Below are 23,625 nucleotides of genomic sequence, written 5' to 3'. Positions count from 1 at the left end.
GGAGTTAGATGTAGGTTGAGGAATTCACGCCGGTCAGATCCGAGGGTTTTCAGCCTGTTGCAAAGTTGACCACTCAGATGCATGTTTTTTTCATCATTCCCTGGATTACCATGTAGACAGACATAGCTGTCTGTCAAGTAACAGGGTTAAGCTCAGTGGCTTTCTGGTTATCTTTCAGCCTAATTATGTATCTACCAAGGTAGAATGGGTGTGGTGTTGTGTTCAGTAGCGAAAGACTTGGAATGGACAAGTCTCCATACTAAACTATTTCAATATTCATATGATTTATTTGCGAGCTTGAATAAAGAACACCACTATTCGGAAACATTTAAGCCTATGTAGTCTTAGTAGTTTGATAGAAATTGTAAATTTAAGGATAAAAACTTTTTGTACTGGGTTGCTGTGAAATACTGTACCTCTGAAGTTAATCTCTTGGCACTTTTTTTGGGGGGGGGGATATGTTGTGTAGTGATACAGATAAAGACATTTCACACTTTCCTGCTCCCTTTCTTATTTCAGGGTAGTACATGTCACCAGTGTCGCCAGAAAACTATTGATACCAAGACTGTCTGTCGCAATGCAGGCTGCGGTGGGGTGAGGGGACAGTTTTGTGGACCCTGTCTCCGCAATCGTTATGGTGAAGATGTGAGATCAGCCCTTTTAGATGCTGTAAGTAGCCAGGCTTTCTCCTGCCTTCATTTAGGCATGTTGCTGAGAATAAGGATCAGAGCTGCTAAAGGATTTCTTTCATTTTGTGTCTGGGGAAAAAATGTTTAGAACATCTGGCTCTTAGCTACTTAAGAATTGTGAAGGTAAAGGGGGTTTCTCCTAGGACAATCAGGATGGTAGTCCTCACATGTGGGTGACATCATCTGATGGAGCCCAGCACGGAAAACTTTTGTCAAAGTTTCTAGAAGCTTTGACCAGCAGACTGAGCATGCCCAGCCTGCTGATACCCGCACGTCCACGCGAGGTCCCCTTCGGTCTCTTCTTTTCCACGGTGCAGTTGACACGCAGTCCGTGGATCTCTTCTCTTCCACTGTTTTCCTTGGTATTTGAGTATTTTTGCCTTTTCCTTGTCGGTTGGTGCCGCCTTGGTATGGTAGGTCATTTTCGGCCTTTTTTCTTTCCAACTTGCGGTCAATTCCTGACTCCTTGCCTTACGGTGACAGTCATCGACCGCACGCCGGGTGTCTTTTTATGGCGTCGACCGGTTTTCATTGGTGCCCGCGGACCATATCCATCATGGATCCGCACGAGGTTTGTATCCTTTCCTGGGGGCCTCGCACGACATCCATGGGTGCCGGTCGTCATTGCTCACACCACTATATTACATACTAAATATCAATGCATCTTGAATATTGTTTGCAGAAGAGGAAGAGATGTTTAAGAAAAGGTATATAAAAGGATGCATTTTCCAGTGTTTATGTACAGGATCAGAACAAGACCAAGAAACTATTAAAACAGGAATTGCAAACAAAATTGGTAATACTACTGATTTAATGCAGCTTATAATTTATTTTCCAACTATTTTTTCAGGATTGGATATGTCCGCCTTGTCGTGGCATCTGTAACTGCAGTTACTGCCGTAAGCGGGATGGCCGGTGTGCCACAGGAATCCTTATCCATTTGGCAAAGTTTTATGGGTATGACAATGTTAAAGAATATCTGGAAAGGTAAGGTCTCTAAGCAGAAATTGGAAGTTATGGATTATTCAAGATCTTTAGCTTCTGTAATTTTGCTTCTGCCCCTCTTCACTTGCATTAGTTAAATCAATATCCTGAAATTATTTTGGAAGTTTAAATTATTAAAATTAAGTTGACAGAAGGCTGGCCCAGTGGTTTAAGTGGTAGATGCTGAGTGCTGCCATACGAAAGGCTCCTGATTTTTTAATCAAATCTCCCCCCGTTGGGTGGACTGGGGGATGCTGTGGGGAGGGAGTTGTGGTTATTGCTTAACAATGATACCTACTGGTCAGCTTCAGGGCTTAGTGTCAGGGTTCCAAAAAGAGCCATGGTGCATGGCCCCTGAAAAGGAGAAAATATGAAAAATCCTCTGGTAGTTTTCAAATGATCCTCCTGATCCTCCTCCTCCTCCACCACCTGACCCCTTGAGCAATTTACCACAGGCATGGACAGATGAAATCTATCCTGTTTCCTCCAAAGATGCAGCTCTGATTCCAAAAGAAGTAGACTCTCCAAGGCCTCCTAAAATGCATTTATCAACAAATCCTGCCCTATGAAGGACAGATGCACATCCTCCGACCAGAAAAGACTGCTTCCCAAACCCCAAGACCCACTCTTGCTTAATAGGTCATCTACCTAGGAAACAAAGCCCAGAATCAATCTGCTGATCAGCCTTGACCCTGCTATGTTTCCAAACGTCTTGCACCATTTCAGCAGGCCTCGGGATATCTAACTAGCAAATTACTTAATTAGGCAATCAGGCCAAAATTGTCATTAAGTCCTTACCAACCTTACTGATGAACTGGTGGCTAGTCAGTTTATCTCAGTCATTCCCGCCCAAATGTCTTATCAAAGCTACTGGTTGAACCTTCCGTCTTAGCCAGTATTGTATGCATGGTAGCAGTTCCCATAGCATCCCACACTGTGACCCAACCAGTGGACGGTCCCACTGCACTGTCGGACCCAAGTGCACCCGGTAAGGATGCAGACAAGGATGCTTATGTACCCCCACGATGTATGAATGCCCCACAGTCCACGTGTTGTGCCCCCACGATGTGCGATCTGAAAAGAGAAAATTAGTAGTCACTATATTCAACAGGCCTCAGACCAGGCTTGACATAAGATTCAAAAGCATTGGATTTCCAGCACCAATCCTCTGAATGACCCCTCTGGAAAGTGCCATTGATGTCACAGCCCCAATTCTAATGGAGTGAATACCAAACTGAACCACATCTAGACCACCCTTAAAACCATCTCGACTTACAGTTATGGGGGTCGACTGAATGGATGTGTGGTGAGTGAGCTCCTTGGTTTCCCTCACCTAAAACATGCCTCATCCATTTGTTCTATAGTTGAACCGACCCAGCATATTCTTTTCCTTGTAAGAGGTGGGTGGCCATTTGTTTTTTTTAACCTTAAAAGAAAGAGGGATGAAACCAATTCGGTCCACACGGGAGAGAGGTTGGCTGGTAGAAACAAAAATGGAGTCTGAATTGTCTAAAGCTGATGCGGAAAAAGTCTTGACTGTAGTATCCAAAGAAGTGATTTATACCTTATTCTGAAGTGTGTCTGCAGCTTTGGAGAACAGACTCTCAAGATTCAATCAATGATCGACAAAATAAGAGGCTCTTGAAACCCAGGCTGGCCGGCTGACCCAGGTGGAACTGATAGAGGATTATGCAGCTCGGATGGCAACACGGTTATCAGCATTGCAAAAAGAAAATGCTGTGTTGATAGAGAAAGTTGATGACCAAGAAAATTGCAACAGGTGCAGAGTAATTGGGCTTACTGAAATGTTGAAAGAGCGGGAGCTGATTTTTTTTTTTTTTTTTGAGAAATGGCTCCAAGGGTTTTTAGGCCTGAATGCTGAGGTAAGTCCTACTTGTGAATGCACGCATGGAGTGGGGCCACTGGAGTGGGGCAGGAGAATAACATGCCCAGACCAGTCATTGGTTGATTACTCAGTTGGACTGATAAAACTAGAATCTTCACTGCTTCCAAAGCCAAAGGAACAGTGGAATATCAGGGGACTAAAATCTTAACTATTTTCTTATCTGGCAAAGAGCAGATACAGAATGTTTTGCAAAAGCTGCTGATGTGAATGACCACAAGTCTGTTTTCATTTATTTTAAGTGGCACACGATGGCTTGCTGTGTTTCCTTTTGCATGGCTTATACAGGCTATACTGCTGTGTCATGTTATAACACTGTCTTAAATTTGTGTGCACATTTTTCAGAGGATTTTTGTTTTTATGGGTCGCAGCATCTATATAGTTATGGTGATTTACAGATTATTAGATGCTAACAATGGGGGTATGAAGATGGAGAATGGAATACTTCTGTTGCTGGATGTAAAACATTTATAGGGGCAGTTGACTCGCTTTCAATTGTGCCAGAGGAACACCCTTACTGCTGGAGATTTTAGTGGAGATCAAAGACAATGACTGAAGGATGCCTTACTTGTGCATTATGGGCTCAAAGAATACATTGTGTTCTAGGACATGCAGGATCGTAGTCCTCACATGTGGGTGACATCATCCAATGCAGCCCGGCACAGAAAACTTTTGACAAAGTTTCTAAATGCTTTGACCAGCACACTTGGCATGCAGGGCATGCTCCTATCCGCGCGTCCACACAAGATCCACCTTCAGTCTCTTCTTTTCCGTGGTGCAGTTGCCTCGCAGGTCGTGGAGCTCCACTCTTTTCTTGTTTTTCTCTGTAAAGAGTCATGTTTTCCCATTTGCATTGTCTGGTCCCCCTTCGCGGTCTGACTTTCCTCAGTGTGGTAGGTTAAATTTGCTGGGTTTCTTTCGCTTCTTTGCGGCCAATTCCCGACACCTCGCCTCTCGGTGACTGCTGGTCATCGACTGCACTCAGGTAACCTTTATGGTGGCGTCCTATTTTTGTCAGTGGCCGTGAATCATGTCCATCATGGATCCACATGAGGTTTATATCCTCTGCCTGGGGGCCTCGCACGATGTCCATGGGTGTCGCCTCTGTGATCAGATGACCTCCAAAGGCTGTCATGCATGACTTGATAAGATGGAGAAACTTTTTGGTTCTTCCAAGTCTGCTCCATCCACACCCATGTCGGAGTCATCAACACCGAGAGATCGTGGGGAGCCCCTTGATACGTTCCCTTTCACTTATCCCCCTCTCCTCTTCTTCGAAGGATCACAGGGATGGCAATCGATCCTCCATGATCTCACTGTTATTCCGAACATCAGGATCCTCCGCCACACCCACACTTGATGCTCCTAGTGCCTTATTGGTTATCTGTGTGAGCCAGAAGTGCACATGCTGGGTACCCCACAACATACATTTATTCTCTTCCATTTATTCATGGAAGTGCTTTTTATAGTTGAGCCAGGCCCAACCCTCCTAGTCCTTATGAGCTGCCAATATCACATCCGCATAGGTTAATAAAGATCCATACTGCAACGCATCATGATTCTCTACCATGCTCACTAACCAAAGAAAGCGCCGAATACAGTTTAAAATAGTATGTGGCACCATCTTCTGTGTCCCCTGAAATCGTTCCTTTTCCTTTTTCTTCCCCTCCAACAACCTAAATATATCTATATATTTTCACCTCCTTATCTTACTGCTCAATAATCAAGATAGTCCTTCCCAAAGTTCAGACACCACCATAAAGGCCAGGGCCCCCCTATTCTTCTTCTCCTCTTCCTCCACTGCCCACAATATAACCCATGATTTATCCTCGAAGCAGAACTGGCTTAGGAAGGAGTAGAAAATGACGAACCAGAAGAACTGGACTTAGGACACTGCTTCCTGTGCTTAGACCTACCCTGATCTCTTTTCTTCAAAGCTCCAGTCTCCTTTTCCCCATACCAATCTGTCCCCCATTTCCTTCTACCCTACCAGAATCCCTCCCCCCCCTCTTTGAAGGAACAGAAAGTGACTGCCCTACCGTACCACCCATCCCAGAAACGCTGTGAACCACAGACTCACCCTGATGAGCTGCCACTTGCGCTAGGCTTCCACCACCCTGCACAGACTGATGGGAAGTGTTAAGCTCAGCTAGCATAGGGTCACTTCTCCATTCTTCCTGATGAGAAGTGCCTCTCTAGGCCTATTGTTGGGGTTTTATATGTGCAAGACTTGATTAACCAGAGCATAACAGGAGTGGATTATTTAATGGGTATTAGTGGTTTACTGAATGGGTATAAATTCTTGTACATTATCTTAACTGTGTGTTGTCCGAGGTAAATGGAATGTGTGAAAAATGTGGAGTGTGTTTTGCTGTGCAGTTAGCTAGTGTGGGACCTCTTAGATATGTAAAAGTAGTTCAGTAATATGTTTTTTGCTGTAATGTATTATTTGATATGAGGTTTATAAACTTATGTATATAATTGATATAGCTATGTTCTATATGATAAATTTATATTTTTGAGTAAATATGTATATATGTTATCTAATATTAGGAATCTAAATACACCTTAGTACTAAAAAGTCATTTCTATCAGTGGTGAGCTATGACCCTTTTTATACAAGACAGATGCCGTTACGTTCATAGTGCTAGGGTCCACCTGTCTCATATTTAAAAAAAAAAAAAAAAAAAAAATCCTTTATACACAGCCAAACCCCATGGTATTGTATTTACTCTGACCCAAAAGATGGGGAAAAACATCTCAGAATCCTGACTGAATCCTTCAAAGGAAAAAAACAAAACAAAACTACAATCCCCAGATCATCTGGAGGAAGACTGATTGTTCATTTAAAACAACCAGGGCAATATACTGCAGTGCAAAGGAAGGAAAACTGGAGCGTGAGCACCCCACTACTTCTGGAGGATACCATATTTTCCGGCGTATAAGATGACCCCCATCTTTTCCAGTTAAAATATAGAGTTTGGGATATACTCGCCATATAAGACTACCCTTCTTCCAAACGCACATACAAATTGTGGTACCCAGTATACAACAACCAGCCAATCATGGCACGCGATGTACCTTACCGGTGATTGGCTGGTTGTTGTATACAAATCCTGCATGGATTGGTCAGCTTTCCCTGCCTAGCCCTCCCTGTCTCCAAGACTATCAGAGCGGTAACACATCCCTCTGGCCCGCCTTTGTATCCTATTATCGGTACCTCCTTCTCTGCCTCTCAGATCTCGCGCCTGAGGACTGCAGTGAAGCGGCGCAGACGCACATGTGCGAGATCTGAGAGGCAGGAAGGCGCCCGCAGCCGCAAATTGCAGTGAAGGTTGCCGCTGGAGCTCCGGCTGCTGCCGCCGCTGTGACTTCGCTTTATAGTCCCTGCCTGGGCCGCCGCAGATAACCTGGGGAAAAGGCGATGGCGAGAGGGAGAGAGCGCGTGCGCTCCAAGGAAAAGGCGACTGCCGGAGTTCGCAGCCCAGACCGGAGGCCCTTGCTGCCTCTACCACTGCCGCTGCTGCGTCCGCCGCGGCTCTACCCAGGCATGTGTTACTGACAGAGCGCAATCCCAACTACTCTCCAGTGCCCCGCCCGCCTCCAATCCCAGGGCCGCCTGCCAGGGCCCAACCGCACTTCCCACCAATCGGAGAGAGGGCGAACTGGAAAATACACGCTGACATGCCTAGAGGGAAGGCGGATGGGGAGCACGAGGGAAGGGCTGGAATGGAGTCAAAAGGAAGGAAGAACGGGAGGGTGGGGAGTGGAATATCAGGTGAGTGTCTGGGCTGTGGGGGCAGTACGCGCCTCCCCCTCCCCGAAACGTTCTCTGCCTGCTGCTACAAGACCTTTCGGAGAAACGAATAAGGGGGGGGGGGGGCGCACTTCTATATATACTGAAAGAACTTTGTGATGGAAGGTAGGGAAAAGGATTATCTAATTTATTTTATTGCTAAAAGATACAACCTGTCATTCTGAAAAAGGAATCTAATAACTTTGCCGGTAATAGGATACAAGGGCGGGCCAGAGGGATGCACTACCACTCTGATAATCTTGGAGACGGGAGGGCTTATAAAATAATTATACGCCCTATAAGACGATACCCGGCATATAAGACGACCCCTGACTTTTGAGAAGATTTTCAAGGGGTTAAAAACTCGTCTTATACGCCGGAAAATGCGGTAGTCACTTAAGAGAAATATTCCATACTCCACTTGTACTGGCCTTCTGGCAACCACCTAATCTAAAGCAAAAATTAGTAAAAAAAAAAGCAAGCTCCTAAGAGAAACTCAAAAAGACAACAATGGCACATATCCCTGCAATGTGTCACACTGCAGGCTATGCTAGCACACAGCACAGGACCCTACAGACACCCACATAAGAGAGGCAATCAACATAAGGATATTATACTCATTCGCCACCTCCAACGTAGTGTTTATTATTTAATGCAGAAAATGTTATGGTTATGAGGTGTTGGAGTGGATTCTTGGGTATTGCGGTGATGGCCACTCCCACAGGGAGGAGCCCCATGAGGAACTGCAGTACTAGGCTAGACTCTAAACACACAGACAGACAGAGAAGTAGTATTTATTGTACAGCTTGATGGTACTGCCTGGGGTGGGTAGCAGTGAAGATAGTCCAGGGGGTCCTCAGCAGAGGAGACCAGTCTCACACTCGAGTAGGTGATAGGCAGCGCGGCGTAGCAGGGACAGGTCCTGGATGTAAACCCTGAGCGCTGAAGCTGAGACAGACTGAAAGGGTTAGTACTCACTAAAGCAGAAGCTGTATTGTAGAATGTCCTGGCAGGCAGAAGTTGTTCAGTGGCAGGCACCAGATTAGGGAAAGCAGGCCCTCAAGGAGCAAGTACCCGGTATCCTAGATAGGAACTCGAAATAGAGCAGAAGGGCCCCTGAGGAGCGGGTGCACAGGTTAGTGAAGAATTACCCCGAAGGGTAGAGAGAGCTTCCCACGGCAGCTGGGAAGTGGCAGAGCAGCTTAGACCGGAGGCAATCCAATCCTTGCTAACTCAGTTTGTTAGCAAACAAAGGGCAGGCTAAATACCAGGATGAGATGACGTCACTTGGAGGGGACGCCCCCGAGGTTCCCGCCATGACATGGATAGAGATGTGGGTGACGTGCGCAAGCACACCCTAGGAGGCCCTTAGGGAAATCATGGCGAACACAGTCGGCGTTGCCGATCCAGGGACGCCACAGAGAGCGGCATGAAGACACGGCAGCAGCCATCTTCCCAAGGCTTGAGGAGAAAGAAGGAAGAAAGGTGAGGCACAGAGTTTGAAGCAGTTTGAGACCTGAAGCACCAAATTTGAAGAAGCATGCTGCATTGGTGAGACAGGCCAGATGTTAAAAGCAAGCGTCAGTTCACACAGACATATGGTCAATCACCACTGCTGTGGGAGAACCCGTTTTGGAATCAGACCAATATATCAATGATCTTATGATCAGGAAGATTTAAAACATTCCAGCAGGCTGATGCAATATTGGTGTGGAGAAAATGGGTGCTTGTGATTGAATGCCTGCTCTCCAAACGCATGCTAATAAATTGGGAGCCGCAGAGAAGTCTAATATTTAAATTGGATACCATGGTAAAAAGGGGAAATTGTGTACCCCTAGCGCCTCATTGGCAGCGGGCACCCAGGAGAGGTTGGCTGTCAGCCAGTTAGGAAAAGGGGCACTCAATTTTACTAGCGTCAGTTTTCTTAACCTGACTGCCAGCACTTTTTTTTTTTAAAGGATGTCCTCTCTCTTGTTCCTCCGACTTAGTTTCACCATGATATTAAGTTGGAGGAAGTACAGAAAAGAGGTAGTTTCTGCTTTTCTGTACACTTTTTGGGCTGCTCAGAAATTAATGCCTGCTCTGGGCTAGCGTGTAGTCAGATGGACTCAGGACCAGTGAGGTTATGCTCCCCTGCCAGCACATGGAGACGGAGTCAGGTTTCAAAGCTGACATCACCCTAGATTCACCCCTGCAATGACCTGAGCCTTTCAGTATTTCTCAGTCTCCAGTAGATAGAGGATGTGCTTTCCCTATGGGGATTGCTGTACTTTTTGGAAGAAAAAAAATTCTACTTTTGAATTGGAGAGAAGATTGAGCCTCGCTCTCCTTTGGTGATATCTAAATCTCCATGTTGACTCTCTCCCGTTGACATTCTCATGTGACACACTCAACTCCCTCCAGGCAATAGGATTTAAACAAATCATTGCCTCCCCTACCCATAAAGCTGGACATACATTAGACCTAATATTCACCAATGCAGGCCTTCAACATACATCCCCCCCCCCTGCTCCCCAGTCCAGTGGTCTGACCACTTCCTTATTGAAACCCTCTTCTCCATCAAAACCTCCGCCCCGAGTCACACTGCCACTAACTCCACCATAATCTCCCGAAAGTCCTGCAACACTGATGATCTTGTCTCAGCTGTAGCAGCATCCTTACTCAATCTCGAATGCACCAACCCTGACTCGGCCATCACATCATGGCACACTCTCACATTGGAGATCACCAATAAACTCTGCCCAATTTCCAAACGTGTACTAAACATGGAGTCCAAACACTCTAACCCATGGTACACTTCAGAGCTAAAAACAATGAAAAATAAACTAAGACAAAAAGAGCGAATATGGCGCAAGGATCCCACCCCACAGCATACCTCCAGCTTCAAGTCGGCCCTTCACTGCTATAGAATCACCACACTTAAAACATTAACGGGACTTCTACGCCTTAAAGATCCACCAATTTATTTTATTTATTTATTTCTTTTATATACTGACCTTCATGACAGGTGTCATATCAAATCGGTTTACATGGAACAAGGGGAAAAAAACATTCTTATCAATCATTTAACAGTAAAATAATCAGAGGAGGTAAAAAAGTTACATATAACAAGGAGATCGAACTTGGGAATAGAAGAAAGAGAATGACAGCGGGATAACCATTGTGAAAAAATATACAACTGCCATCTAAACCTCAAGGGAACTGAGACAGCCCATTTTCAAAGCTGGTTTGAAGGGAAAGTAAGTGGAATAGATGCCCTGAAAGAGCTGATACCAGGCAAACATCCTTCAGACCTATTCACATGGATTGAGCACTGGTGGATCGCTTCCAAGCCTTCAATATGGGTCGCCTTCATCAGGGCTCAAAAGACCTCTCTTGCATAAGTGAGTCCTCTCAATGGCCAAGCCATAAGCAAGCCATAAGCAATACTTGTACAACCCCAAAGCGCTCTTCTCCTATGTCTCAAGCCTCACCAAATCCATTCCGCACACGATTCCTGACTCCGAAGCCCACACCAAATGTGAAGAACTAGCACACTTCTTCAACAATAAAATTACAAATCTCCTTTCCAGATTCACCAACCTCCCGCACCCTACACCATCAGGGTCCAGCCTTTACACCACATCCTTAAGTTCCCTGGAACTCACCTCCACCAAAGAAGTTGACTCTATCCTAAAAAAGCTCAGACCAACCTCCCACCCCAATGACACCATCCCCACCAAAGCACTCCTATCTGTTCCTACCGCCATTGCGAAATCAGTATCTGACATCATCAACTGTTCCCTCTCCACAGGCATAGTCCCAGATACACTCAAACAAGCAGTGGTTAAACCCCTCCTTAAGAAACCCTCTCTGGACCTGAAAAGACCCAGCCAACTTCCGCCCTATCTCAAACCTCCCATTTATAGCCAAGATAATGGAATGAGTTGTCAACTCACAACTGACAGACTACCTTGAAGACCACAAGATCCTTCACCCTGCACAATTTGGCTTCCGTAAACACTTTAATACGGAATCCCTCCTTCCTTCTCTTTCAGATCACCTCCTCAGAGGCATGGACCAAGGGAACAGCTACATCCTTGCCCTCCTAGATATTTCAGCGGCATTTGACACCACATGCCACAAACCAGTTACCCGCCTACAAAACATAGGTATCTCGGGCTTAGCCCTCCTTTGGTTCTCCTCCAGCTCTCCAACAAAAATTTTTTTGTGAAAATAGGTAATGCCATTTCCTCTCCTTCATGGAGTCCCTCAGGGTTCTTCCCTCTCCTCCACCCTTTTCCATATTTACCTCACCCCTCTATGTCAACTCCTCTCAGATCTCAAACTAAAATTCTACTTATATGCCGATGATGTTCAAATCATCATACCAATCCACACCTCCATCTCTGATGCATTAGATTATTGGGAGACCTGCCTCAAATCAATCAACTCCCTTCTTACCAATCTCCACCTCGCCCTTAACACAAAAAACCCAAACTACTATTTATTTCTCACCACTCCACCCCTAAGCCATCCTTTGCTACTGACCCAGCCTTCAAGCTCATCACCGCACAACCTTCTGTGAGAGACCTTGGAGTATTCCTCGAGCAGCAACTAAACCTGAAGAAACACGTCAGCTCCATCCTTAAAGAAGGATTCTTCAAACTTAATGTCCTTAAGAAACTCAAGCCACTACTACACTCCCATGATTTCAGAACAGTGATCCAAACCACCCTATCATCAAAACTGGATTACTGCAACTCACTCCTCTTAGGACTCCCTTACTCCACCATAAGACCCCTACAAATGCTCCAAAACGCCATGGCAAGAATCATAACAAACTCCCGCAGAACAGATCATATAACTCCCATTCTCATAGACTTGCATTGGCTCCCCATCCCTTCACGTATTCTCTACAAAACCCTCACTATCACCCACAAAGCCATTTACTCCCACCATTCCAACTGGCTCGACCATCCTTTCACCTCCGCACACCCGAATCGTCCCACTAGAACAATCAACAAAGGAACACTACATGTGCCCTCCCTAAAAGCGGCACACTTATCAACCACAAGAGAACGTGCCTTCACGATCACAGGTCCTTCACATTGGAACTCCCTTCCTTCAACACTCCTTCTTGAATCCTGTCACTTCAAATTTAAAAAAAAACTTAAAACATGGTTATTTAAAAAAGCCTTTCCTGATTAACCATTTCTCCCTGCTGCATTCTGCTGCAACCTGCCTCCCTAATCTATATCCCACCACCATTGTTTACTGTGATTATTTGCACTTTTGTACATAATGTATATAATAACATGCAAGCATAATATCTCTAGCATGATATATACCAATAGTTGCTTATATATTAAGAACCTCTCGCCAGTTGCGCTTTATTTCTATGCTTTCTCTATATGCACCCTGCCCTTACCTTATTAGACCCTGTTAATTGTATTTTCTATGCATTTTGTTATGATGTAAACCGATGTGATGTACACACTATCACCGGTATAAAAAAGGTTTTAAATAAATAAAGGTCCCTCACCCCGCTGAGAATTCCTGAGGTGATTTCCAAGATCCCTCAGAGGTGTGGCTTTGGTCTGGTAGCCAGTTTCAAAGGCAGCGGGTACAAAGCAGAGCATGGCTGTGATGGCCAAAGCCCTCTCCCTCCCCCGCTGCTGGAGAATGTCTCTGCCCTCAGCTGAGCCCAGGCAAGTAAAAAAAAAAAAGAAAGAATTATGTCCTAATTCAGAGACGTTTGGAGGGGTTTCAGGAAGACTTTCTCCTCTTTTGGCGCGCCATACTTATGTCGTTCCCGATCCCATTGGGGTAAGAGGAAGTGGGCTGCTGAGCGGATTGAGCGACCCCCCTCTGGTGGGCTAGACCCCGCTTTAGGATTGGTAGGCTCACCGCGTGGTAAGCCGCGGCGGTGCCATCTTGAGCTTTCCCTGGGGCGGACTTTGACATTCTGATTTCCCTACGGAAAGCCTCTTGCTTCATTCCAGTACTGGAAGCCATCCAGGAGTTAATTGACCTGGAATGGGAAATCCCAGAAGCAAGTTTTAAAAGTGGACGAGCATTAGAAGCTCTATACCCACTGGATCTGGCAGTGAGAGAACATTTGCATTTCCCTAAAGTGGATGTGCTGGTCTGTGCTGTCTCTAAGCAGCCAACTATCCCAGTGGAAGGAGGAGAGGCCTTAAAGAATGCCTTTGACACAATAGCAATGACCTTACAAATTGCTTCTTGTTGTGCCCTGCTAGCTTGTTTGTACCTGCTCTTCTCTTGGCAGGTGGAACGCTTGGGGGAGAATTCCAGAGCTGCTTTGGAACCTACTGCCACCTTTTTAGGTGACACGGGCTCTGACCTAGTCCATACCTCAGCCAGAGGATTGGCCTCTGTGGTGGTGGCAAGAAGACAGCTATGGCTGTGGAATTGGTCAGCACCTTCAACCTCACAAAGATGCCCTTTAAAGGATCACTTCTCTTTGGAAGCAAATTGGAAAAGCTGCCAATAAATGGGACAAATCTCCAGTTCCCTGGCTACAACAAGATAAGAGAAAGCAGTTACAGCTCCCCTCGCCTATGAGGGGTCGACCCAAGGGCTCCCAGTGCTTTCTCCCTTACAGAAACACGACATTTCATAGGTCTCAGTACTTTTGGAGCCAACAGCCCAAGAGAGAGGCAGGCTCAGTTTCAGGTTCGTCCTGGAGCCCCCAAAGAAAATTTGCTGACCCACCCTCAGGATGAGGGGATAAGGGGTTGACTCCCTCTTCTACCAACAGTGGGTCGAGATCACTTTGGACAAATGGGTACTGGAGGTCATATGAGAAGGATATGCACTGGAATTTCACAGCACTTTTAGGGACATACTCATACCGCCTCCTTGCCACTCCCAGCACAAGAAGCAGGCAGTGGAGACTACCCTGTTAAGGCTCCTCAGGATGAGGGCTATAATACCAGTACCTGCACCCCAGGAAAATATGGGGCGTTATTCCATTTATTTCATTGTACCCAAGAAGGAAGGTTCCTTTCGCCCCATCCTGGACCTCAAGAGTGTCAGCTGACATCTGCGAGTGATTCATTTCCACATGGAAATCCTATGCTTCGTGATAATGGCCATACAATTGGGAGAGTTCTTACCCTCACTGGAACTATCCGAGGCCAACCTACATATTCCAATCCATCAAGAACATAGTTTCCTAGGTTTTGCAGTACTGGGTTGCCATTATCAGTTTTGGGTGCTGCCCTTTGGCCTGGTCACCATCCCCAGAACATTTTCCAAGATTATGGTGGTTGTAGTGGCAACATTGAGAAAAGAGGGAATCCTGGTGCACCTGTACTTGGATGACTGGTTGATCTGGGCCAGGTCCATGGAAGAGAGTCTCAGGGTGACCTCCTTACTTCAGGAACTCTGTTGGGTCGTAAACCTGGACAAAAGCAGTCTCATACCCTCACAGTCCTTAAAATATCTGGGAGTCTGATTTGACACTAAGCAGGGCAAGGTCTTCCTTCTGACTTCGCGGATAAGAAGTTTATGTCCCATGTTCATCGGTTGATGAGCACGATATGAACAATGGTGTGGAGCTATCTTCAAGTTCTCGGTTTGATGACGACAACCCTGGACGTAGTGCTGTGGGCAAGGGCACACATGCGACCTCTTCAATGCTCCCTGCTGTCATATTGGAACCCGCAGTCTCAAGACTATTCGATTCACCTCCACTTACCGATGGAAGTTTGTGCTTGGCTCCAGTGGTGACTGCAGGAAGCTCATCTGGGCAGGGGTGCACTCCTGTCCTTTCTGAACTGGCTGATCCTCATGACAGATATGAGCTTCCGGGGCTGGGGAGCTCACTGTCAGGAAGTGAAGGGTCAGGGACGTTGGACCAAGGAAGAGGCTCTGAAACAAATCATCTGGAAGCCCAGGCAGTCAGATTGGCATGTCTTCAATTCAGCCACATACTCCATGGTCAAGTGGTCCACATAATGTCGGACAGCGCAACAGTGGTAGACTACATCAACCACCAGGGAGGAACCAAGAGACAGCAGGTGTCACTGGAGATAGACATCCTTATGGAATGGGCAGAAATACATCTACAGATGATCTCAGCCTTCTAGAGCGCAAGAAAAGACAACGTCAGAGCAGACTTTCTAAGCAGGGAGATTCTGGATCCAGGAGAGTGGGAGTTGTTGGCCAAAGCCTTTCCGCTGGTGTTCCTGGTGGCTATATGCTCGGCATGTCGCATCTCTGAACTACAGGCCTTGTTGTGTCTGGAACCGTTCCTCCGTATGACTCCAGAAGCAATACAGCTTTGTATCGATCTATTCTTCTTGCCCAAGGATGTCTTCGACTCATTTGAATCAATCCATTTCATTACCATCCCTACAGAAGGACAAGGACGTGGAAGAATACCGCCTTCTCCATCATTTGAATATCAGTGGGCTTTTGGCACGGTATCTGGAAGTTTCAGAACCGGTGCAAAAGACGGACCCCCTATTTGTCCTTCACGGTGGAAGGAAGCAGGGCGAACCAGCTTTGCATGCTACTATAGCTTGCTGGATTAAGGAAGTGGTCACGGAAGCCTGTGTGGAGGCAGGAAAGCCATTACCTTTTAAGATTAAAGCTCATTCCATTTAGGCTCAGGCGGTATCATGAGCGGAAGCTAGATGGCTGTCTCCCTTCGACATCTGCTGAGCGGTGATGGGGTCCTCCTTGCACACCTTCTCCAGGATCTATTGACTGGATGTTCATGCTCGAGAGGACGCAGCCTTTACATGGGCGATGTTAACCAGACCGCGGGCAGCCTCCCGCCCAGAGCGGGAGTAGCTTTTTTTACATCCTACTGGTCCTGAGTCAATCTGGCTAGACACTAGGAAATGAAGAAATTACTTACCTGATGATTTCGTTTTCCTTAGTGTAGACAGATGGACTCAGCATCTCCCCCACGGCTGCCCAAGAATAGTGCCAAGGATTTGCCCTGGAGTGAATATCGATTCCAAGAGATTACGGGTAAACTGTCATCCAGTCCCTAGATCAGGGCATCTGTAATCTTACTGGTGTTCAGTGTTTGAGTACAGTTATAGTTATCCATTTTTAATCAAGTTTTTTTCAATAGTATGTCCACAGTGACTTTTAAAGAGAATACTGAAGGGCTGAGGTCACTGCAGGGGTGTATCTAGGGTGATGTCAGCTTTGAAACCTGACTCTGTCTCCATCTTCTGGCAGGGGAGCATAACCCACTGGTCCTGAGTCCATCTGTCTACACTAAGGAAAACAAAATTATAAAGTAAGTAATTTCTCCAATAATCTCATCAACATGCACTGGCATGAGATGAGTGCTATTAGTCTCGCAGGAGGTTGGATGCACATTTTGGACGTGCTAACCTCCTTACAGAATAAGGGATTGTGGACGTGTGTCTAAAGCCCATGACCAAATATGGGTTAAACACTGCGCTTGGCTGAACGCACTGTATTGCATCAGCCTGCAGGAATGTATGACTTTTGACATTAAAATGATCAGCCACTTTGGAACTGACATTAAAGGACTGAAAAACCTGGGTTTCTTAATCCATTATGAGCCATAAAAATGTTACTACCTGTCGCCATCCGATCCCTCAAAGCCCCTTCTCCCCCCCTCCCCCCAAATCATTGGAATATCCTTTGATTCACTATTTTCTGGTAACATCATCGTTTGCTCATCCTGCTTTGACTCAAGGAAGGGAGTTTTAGCCCCTGAAACTTACTCAAGAAATATATTAAGTTACTCCAATTAAAAAAAAGGTTAATAAATAAATATCATTTTTTGCTTTTATTTCCTTATATTTTGTGTTGAGCTATCTGTTCAACTTCTCTTGTTCCCAGATGACTTTGTTTTGCATCTGTTAGGATTAACTTAAGCACTACGTAACTAACATGTCCCTTTCTGTTCTTCAGCTTACAGAAGCAGCTGGTAGAAGACTGAAGATGTTAGCGCTCACAAATAACAGATGATTTAAATTTTTTTTTTTTAAAGATTATATACGTTTTTGTAAAGTAATTTTGATATGGGCATAGCTGAGGTAATGTTACGATATATTTGCAATCTGCTGTGTCCATAACACAAGATCAAAACTAAGCAGTGGAAACTACCAATTCCTTGGCCTCAAGAATTAATGACATATTGTACTGTACCCTTTGCTATAGCCCCTCCTTGCACTGACTGGTTTAAAGTTATTCCATACTTTTGCTCCTGCACATTAACTGTGGTCACTGCATGATCTAAAAGATATATAATGCTGATTTCCACAACCACCAAACAGCATTTAAACAGACGCGTGGGAGCAAATTACTTGGCAAAAGAATAGCATTTGTGGTGGTGTTAGCATTTTGTGAACACTGGTGCAGAACAAATCCTTTAATAGAATTATTAAAATAGTGATCCACCAAATCTCATCCCTAAACTATCCTGCTGTGCCATTGGTGAACTTGTATAGCCAATGATGCCGAAAACCAAATAAACGATTGTGCAGCTGTCTCATTCTCCTTTTGTGAGCAATTTGCTGCCATGCCCTTTCAGGATGGCGTACATTTGAAAATCTACATAAATTACATCAGAACACTACAACATAAAAAGCATAAATGATTGAAAAAAATGTGTGTTAACAAAACTATCGTAAAACCTGAAATATAAAAAGGCAATAGTAAAGAAATTCATTGTGGTGGAGGTGCTATAAATTTTAACAGCCAAAATGCTTTTCGTTTAATTCCTTCACAGTATTAAACTAACTATAACAGGTTCTCAGTGGAAAAAGAAAAAAGTGTGGAATAATCTTAAGTGAACATTCAGTCCTGATTAATGTTCCCATTATCTCATTACATGATCTGTTTACTACAAACACAGCTTTGTTCTGCATGAGATATTTTGAATTTTGTGCTTCTAGAAAAATTCCTTGTCAAATTGTACCTTCACACAATTCCAGATCTACCGCTAGTAAAATATTCTACTTGTTCAGTTCATGTAATTGGTATAATTATGCGTGCTGTTGGTATAGGATGCATAGAAAATACCTTTTTGCTGATTGAGGTTGCCTAACTTATGTGGCTAGCAAAGTATGGAGCTGGACCACCCTAGGAATTACCAACATGTATTTTCTTTATAATCACAAAGTGCAATTAACCACTAAAAGATTGAACAAGTAAGATTTATTATATTTTGCTGCATCATGAAGTAATTTCGTTATATAAATAACAAAACCATTAGGGAAAAGAAAATGTTGGAGGAATAGCCAGCAATTAGTTAAGATCAAGATTCAGAAACTGAGTTCCAGATTTAGCCATTTTAGTTAAATTTACTTGGGAAAAAAAAAGACTGGCAATTTTATTTGGTTGTATTATATGAGTGGAATCACAGATCATACATAAAGTCTGTTCAAGCAATGTTTGAGTGGCAAAGCTCACTTACTATAGCCGTTTGTGCTGTATATTAACACCTGGTTTTGCTTAGAAATTTAGCTTCCTTTGTGGGTTGTTATATATTTGGTATGCTGGTTGGTTCAAAAAACATCTTGCTATTTCTTTACTCAACAATGTATGTGCTTAAAGTGCTAATGTAGCTAATTACATTGAAATAGAGCACATACTTGCAAGATGGAAGTAACAAGAAAAACAGTTCTCAGTATTCATTTTCCAAGCTGGAGTAGTGGCAGAGTTGTAAAAGCATTTGCTCACAATGATCTGAAGTGGAGAATCAGTATGTCTGAGGTAGTAAAAAATACTATAACAATTTCTTGTTGCTAAACTGCAAACAAAAGGGCTACTCCTGCAAGTATCCACTTAGCTGGCTTATCTCTGCTCTTCAGATTAAATGTCCAAACATAGGTGGGCCCTCTTGTTTTGGTTTTATATACTGGGCATGCATATATGTTTTTGGTTTCCTGCTTGTCCACTGGAATAGCTCGCACAAACATGACGGGCATTGCTGCAGCTAGCTCCTTCAGGCGTGCTTCAGTGATTACTCCAGACTGGATATCCCATCTAGCCCCTGCAACACAAAATTGTGCATGGAAACAAAAGATTCCAATAAATGTTCTATAGTTTCACCATTGTATTTACTTGTTGGTGCATTTATGTTCATTGTCAATGTGTGTTATCCAAAGTCAGAGAAAGTAAAAAGTATGGCTGGACCAAACGTATACTGAACATGCCTCGAGGCGTTGCTGTTCCTGTTGCTGGAATTAGAAGAGCAACTGTGGCAAAGTATGGTGATAAAGGAAAGTTAATTAGTTAATTTGTTAAACTACATTTTAGTTTTAAACTTAGATAAATAACTTCAGATAATTAGAGCAACGTCCCTGCATAAGTTTGCTCTTACTACTCTGCTGCTTGATATGTTACCACCAACATTTTGATTCGATATCTTGTAACCTGATTCCTTCTTTCTTAGGCATGTATTGAAGAGGAGGAAAAGATTGGGGTGAAAGAACAGCCCTGTGCCTTTCCAGTGTCCCTCCATAATAGATCAGTGTTTGATGATAGTCTTATGGAATATAATTTGCTATTAATGGCAACCATCAATGTTATAAAGACGAGGCACTTACCTTCCATAAGAAGTCCATAGATGTAGGCGCCTTCCCTTGGAGGGTGGCCATAATCTTCTTTTGTCTTTTTGGTAACATCCACAGTCAAACACATTTTATCCAAAGGCCACTCATTCTTGCGTGCTATGCTCTGCATAATTGCTTACAAAAAGACCAAAACTTCTGAGTACATAATGGACTCCCCAAATGTAGTTTTGTTAACTTTGACATGGCTTTGATGCTAACAGTACAATTTTTGGGTCATCTGTTTTTCCATAGAAGTTAGCAAGTTACTACAGTGCAAACTCATTTCCTGTTTACACACAGACTGGGATTTTTGAAGTCAGATTTCTTTGAGGACAAGCAGGATGGTAGTTCTCACACATGGGTATCATCAGATGGAGTCCTGATGTGGAAAACATATGTTAAAGTTTCTAGAACTTTAATTAGGCACACTGAGCATGCTCAGCATGCCCTATACCATGCGTCCAATTGGGGTCCCTCTCCAGTGTGTCTTTTTCTGCGGGGCTGTAAGCCTCATAGTGTGAGTGAGCTCACTTTGGCTGTTTTTGGCCTTGTGGAAAGCTTTCCATTTTCTTGTTTTTTGCGGTTTTTTTCCATGCTGTTCCGTTGCCATTCGTGTAGTGCTCCTAGATAGGGTTTTCAGCAATTCAGGTAAGCTTCCTTTTGTGGCAACGGTGCATCGGTGCCCACTGTCTATTGTTTGTGCTTTATGCCCCCCTTTTTTTTTTCATCCAACATGGCCACATCTGATTTTTAGCGAGGACCATATCCATCACAGATCCACATGAGATACATGTCCTCTGCCTGGGGCCATTGAATGACATCTGGGGTTGCCACTTATGTGCACAGATGACCCCGAAAGGACGTCTGTTTTGACTCAACAAGATGGATCAGCTCTTTGGGTTGAAGTCCAAGCCATCGAGCGATCAAGGAGCCGCACCGATGGACACTGAGCCATCGACATCGGTAGGACCATCAGTTCCTTCGGTGGATAGGGGCGCAGGAGACTGACTATCGTCAATCTCCTCTAGGCTCCTCCTTGTTGTCCTCGGCACAGGGGAAAGACAGGCACAAACACTGAGAGAAGCTGAAGAAGCATTGTCATCAGTCTCCATCGGCATACGGGGCCGGGCACAGAGATGCACTGGCTTTTGCTGTGAAGCCTCCGAAGTGACCCACAGCAAGGAGGGCCAGTTTTCCATTGGTGCCGGGGGTCTGCAACAGTCTCCACCGGTCCTGATGCTAGTCACCGATCCACATCAAGGGATTGAAGAAGATTTGGCCACCCCTCCTTTCTCCCAGTCGGTGTTGGCATCGGCAACGTTCAAGGAGGAGCTGGAGCAACAGGTCCAGTGGGTGGTGGAACTGGCGCTGCAGAATTTCAGTCCTGAGGCACAGATGGCACTGGACCCAGTGCTTGCCTGTTCTTGTACCGCTTCTGGAGAAGCTCAATGTACTAATTGGTGCATTACCGACCCAGCTGTCGTCTGTTCCCGGGACAGCATTTGTGCCCAGTATGACACAGAGGTTTCCCCCCCCACTAATATATAATGGTCGTCGCCTGTTCCGCCAAGGAGGAAGCTCCACTGAGGCCAGCAGAGAGACACCATGGTATGCCAACCCCCGTCCAGTTTTACCGGTGACTGCACCTCTGGGTGAAGGCCGTACACCTAGGGATTCATCCCCTGTTGCTTACAGCTAGGATGAGGCAGCCTGTGATGCCTGGAGGGATGATACTTCGGTGTCCTGCACAGAGGACCTCCCATCAAATCTTTCTCCTCCAGAGGAGGAAAGGAAGTCTCCGCCTGAGGACTTGATCTTCGCAGGGTTTGTGAGGGTGATGGCGGAAGCCATCCCATTTCAGTTAACGGAGGAGAATGCCAAGAACAAAATGATTGAGATCCTCTTCTTCGTAGAGCCTCCTAAGGAGATTGTGGTGGTCCCCGTGCACAAGATCCTTAAGGAACTGCTGCTGAGGATATGGTAACACCCCCTCACAGTGCCTCCCGTTAAGGTGGATGGGGGTCTGCCTTGTCCAGAAGGCTGTCAGATTCGATAAGCATCAGCTGCCCCACCAGTCAGTGGTGGTCTAATCCGCCCTCAAGGGCCAAGTGCTCTTGGACCCCATTCCTTTGTGTCCATGGGAAGGGCGATAGAGTGAGGGATGCTCTTGGGAGGAAGTTGTTTCAAAGCAGCATGCTCATTACCTGCACCGCTGCCTACCCGATCTATACAAGCCAGTACTTGGGGGGATATCTGGAAGCAGGTGCGGGAGGTGGCTGAGCAGCTGCTTCAACAGCAGCAGCACACCCTCATGTCACTGGTGCATAAGCATCTGGAATACAGAAAACACAGGGTCTGAGCAACCTACAATGTTTTCCAAATGGCAGTGAGAGTCTCTGCAGTAGGAATCGGCACCTGCAGAATGGCATGGCTGCAAACCTTGGATCTTTGCCCAGAGGTACAGGAACAACTTGCTGACAGGCCGTGTACTGGGGAGAATCTCTTCGGAGATAGGGTGAGGGATACCATGGCCCAACTTCGAGACCACATGAAACCCTCCAACAATTCTCCGCCAACACTCCGATACCTCCTCCTCTTCTAGGAGGCCCGCAAGACTGGGGCCAAGGAAGTCTTTCTTTTGCCAAAGGAAGTGTTATCCTCCGCCCCTTATCAACAGCATCATGGCTCCTGTGGCCACCCCAGGTAGCAGAGCGCCCCCAAACCCCAGCTGGTACCTCAGTCAATGCCAGGGATGGGGTTTTGACTGGGTCACAGGGAAAGTAGGTGAATCGCTGTGGTTTTTTTGTGAACCTGTGGCTCAGTATAACCTCAGTCCAGTGGGTACCAATTGAATCTATGGGGTGTCCCGCCAAATTGCCCTGTGTGCCCATTTTGGGGGCCGGTTATGCCTCAGGAGGTACTACTATCAGAGCTCTCTTCCCTCTTAATGGCTAGGGCCATTGAGGCCTTATCACCAGGGCAAAGAGGGTAGGAATTCTACTCCAGTTACTTCTTGATTCCAAAGAGAACAGGACGATTCTGATCCAGCCTAGACCTAAGGGCCTTGAATAAGTTTCTAAAAAAAGAAAAGATCAGGATGGTTTCCATGGGCACCTTGAGCCCCCTTTTACAAAAAGGGAACTGGCTACGCTCCCTCGATCTAAAGGATGCATATACTCATGTTGAGATTTTCCTGGGTCACAGGAAGTATCTCAGATTCATGGTGGGAAAACAGCACTTCTAGTATTGGGTGTTGCCATTCAGGCTAGTGTCAATGCCACAAGTCTTCGCAAAGTGCCTGGCCATAGTGGGGGTGCACATGTTTTCACTTGTCTGGATGATTGCCTGGTCAAAGCACATCTGAGGTAGGGGCCGCCAGGTCCATGCGCTTAATCATGCAGGTGTTGGAGTCAATAGGGTTCATTTCAACTGCCCAAAGTCCTGTCTCAGCCTGTCCCATCAATTGGACTTCATAGGGGCGCTGCTAGACACAGCTCAGGCCAAAGCCTTCCTGCCTTGTCAAATGGCCGTCAGCTTGATGACTATCATGGCAGAGATTCAGCAGAGCCAGCAGGTGTCAGCCTGGCACATGTTTAGGCTGTTGGGCTATATGGCTGCAACCGTCTGTCACTCCCTTGGCACGTCTACACATAGGCAGAGCTCAATGGACCCTGAGGTCATAGTGGTACCAGG

At 45.5% G+C, this 23,625-nt stretch overlaps 2 protein-coding genes across 2 annotated transcripts in view; one reads left to right on the top strand and one right to left on the bottom strand.

Moving 5' to 3' along the window:
• The window catches only part of CDCA7L (cell division cycle associated 7 like), an 88,882-nt gene extending 69,446 nt beyond the window's left edge, over window positions 1–19,436 (top strand). The window contains exons 8-10 of the mRNA XM_029589064.1: window positions 520–669; window positions 1,540–1,676; window positions 17,285–19,436. Of these exons, the coding sequence (XP_029444924.1) occupies window positions 520–669; window positions 1,540–1,676; window positions 17,285–17,312 (315 nt within the window). The 3' untranslated portion in view covers window positions 17,313–19,436. The remainder of the gene's footprint in view (window positions 1–519; window positions 670–1,539; window positions 1,677–17,284) is intronic.
• DNAH11 (dynein axonemal heavy chain 11) overlaps window positions 19,089–23,625 on the bottom strand; it is a 725,796-nt gene continuing 721,259 nt past the window's right edge. The window contains exons 81-82 of the mRNA XM_029589065.1: window positions 19,927–20,067; window positions 19,089–19,370 (exon numbers count right to left, since the gene is read on the bottom strand). Of these exons, the coding sequence (XP_029444925.1) occupies window positions 19,123–19,370; window positions 19,927–20,067 (389 nt within the window). The 3' untranslated portion in view covers window positions 19,089–19,122. The remainder of the gene's footprint in view (window positions 19,371–19,926; window positions 20,068–23,625) is intronic.

This window comes from Rhinatrema bivittatum, chromosome 2 (assembly GCF_901001135.1).
Source record: "Rhinatrema bivittatum chromosome 2, aRhiBiv1.1, whole genome shotgun sequence".
Lineage (NCBI taxonomy): Eukaryota > Metazoa > Chordata > Amphibia > Gymnophiona > Rhinatrematidae > Rhinatrema > Rhinatrema bivittatum.
This window is presented reverse-complemented; position numbering and strand designations above follow the sequence as displayed.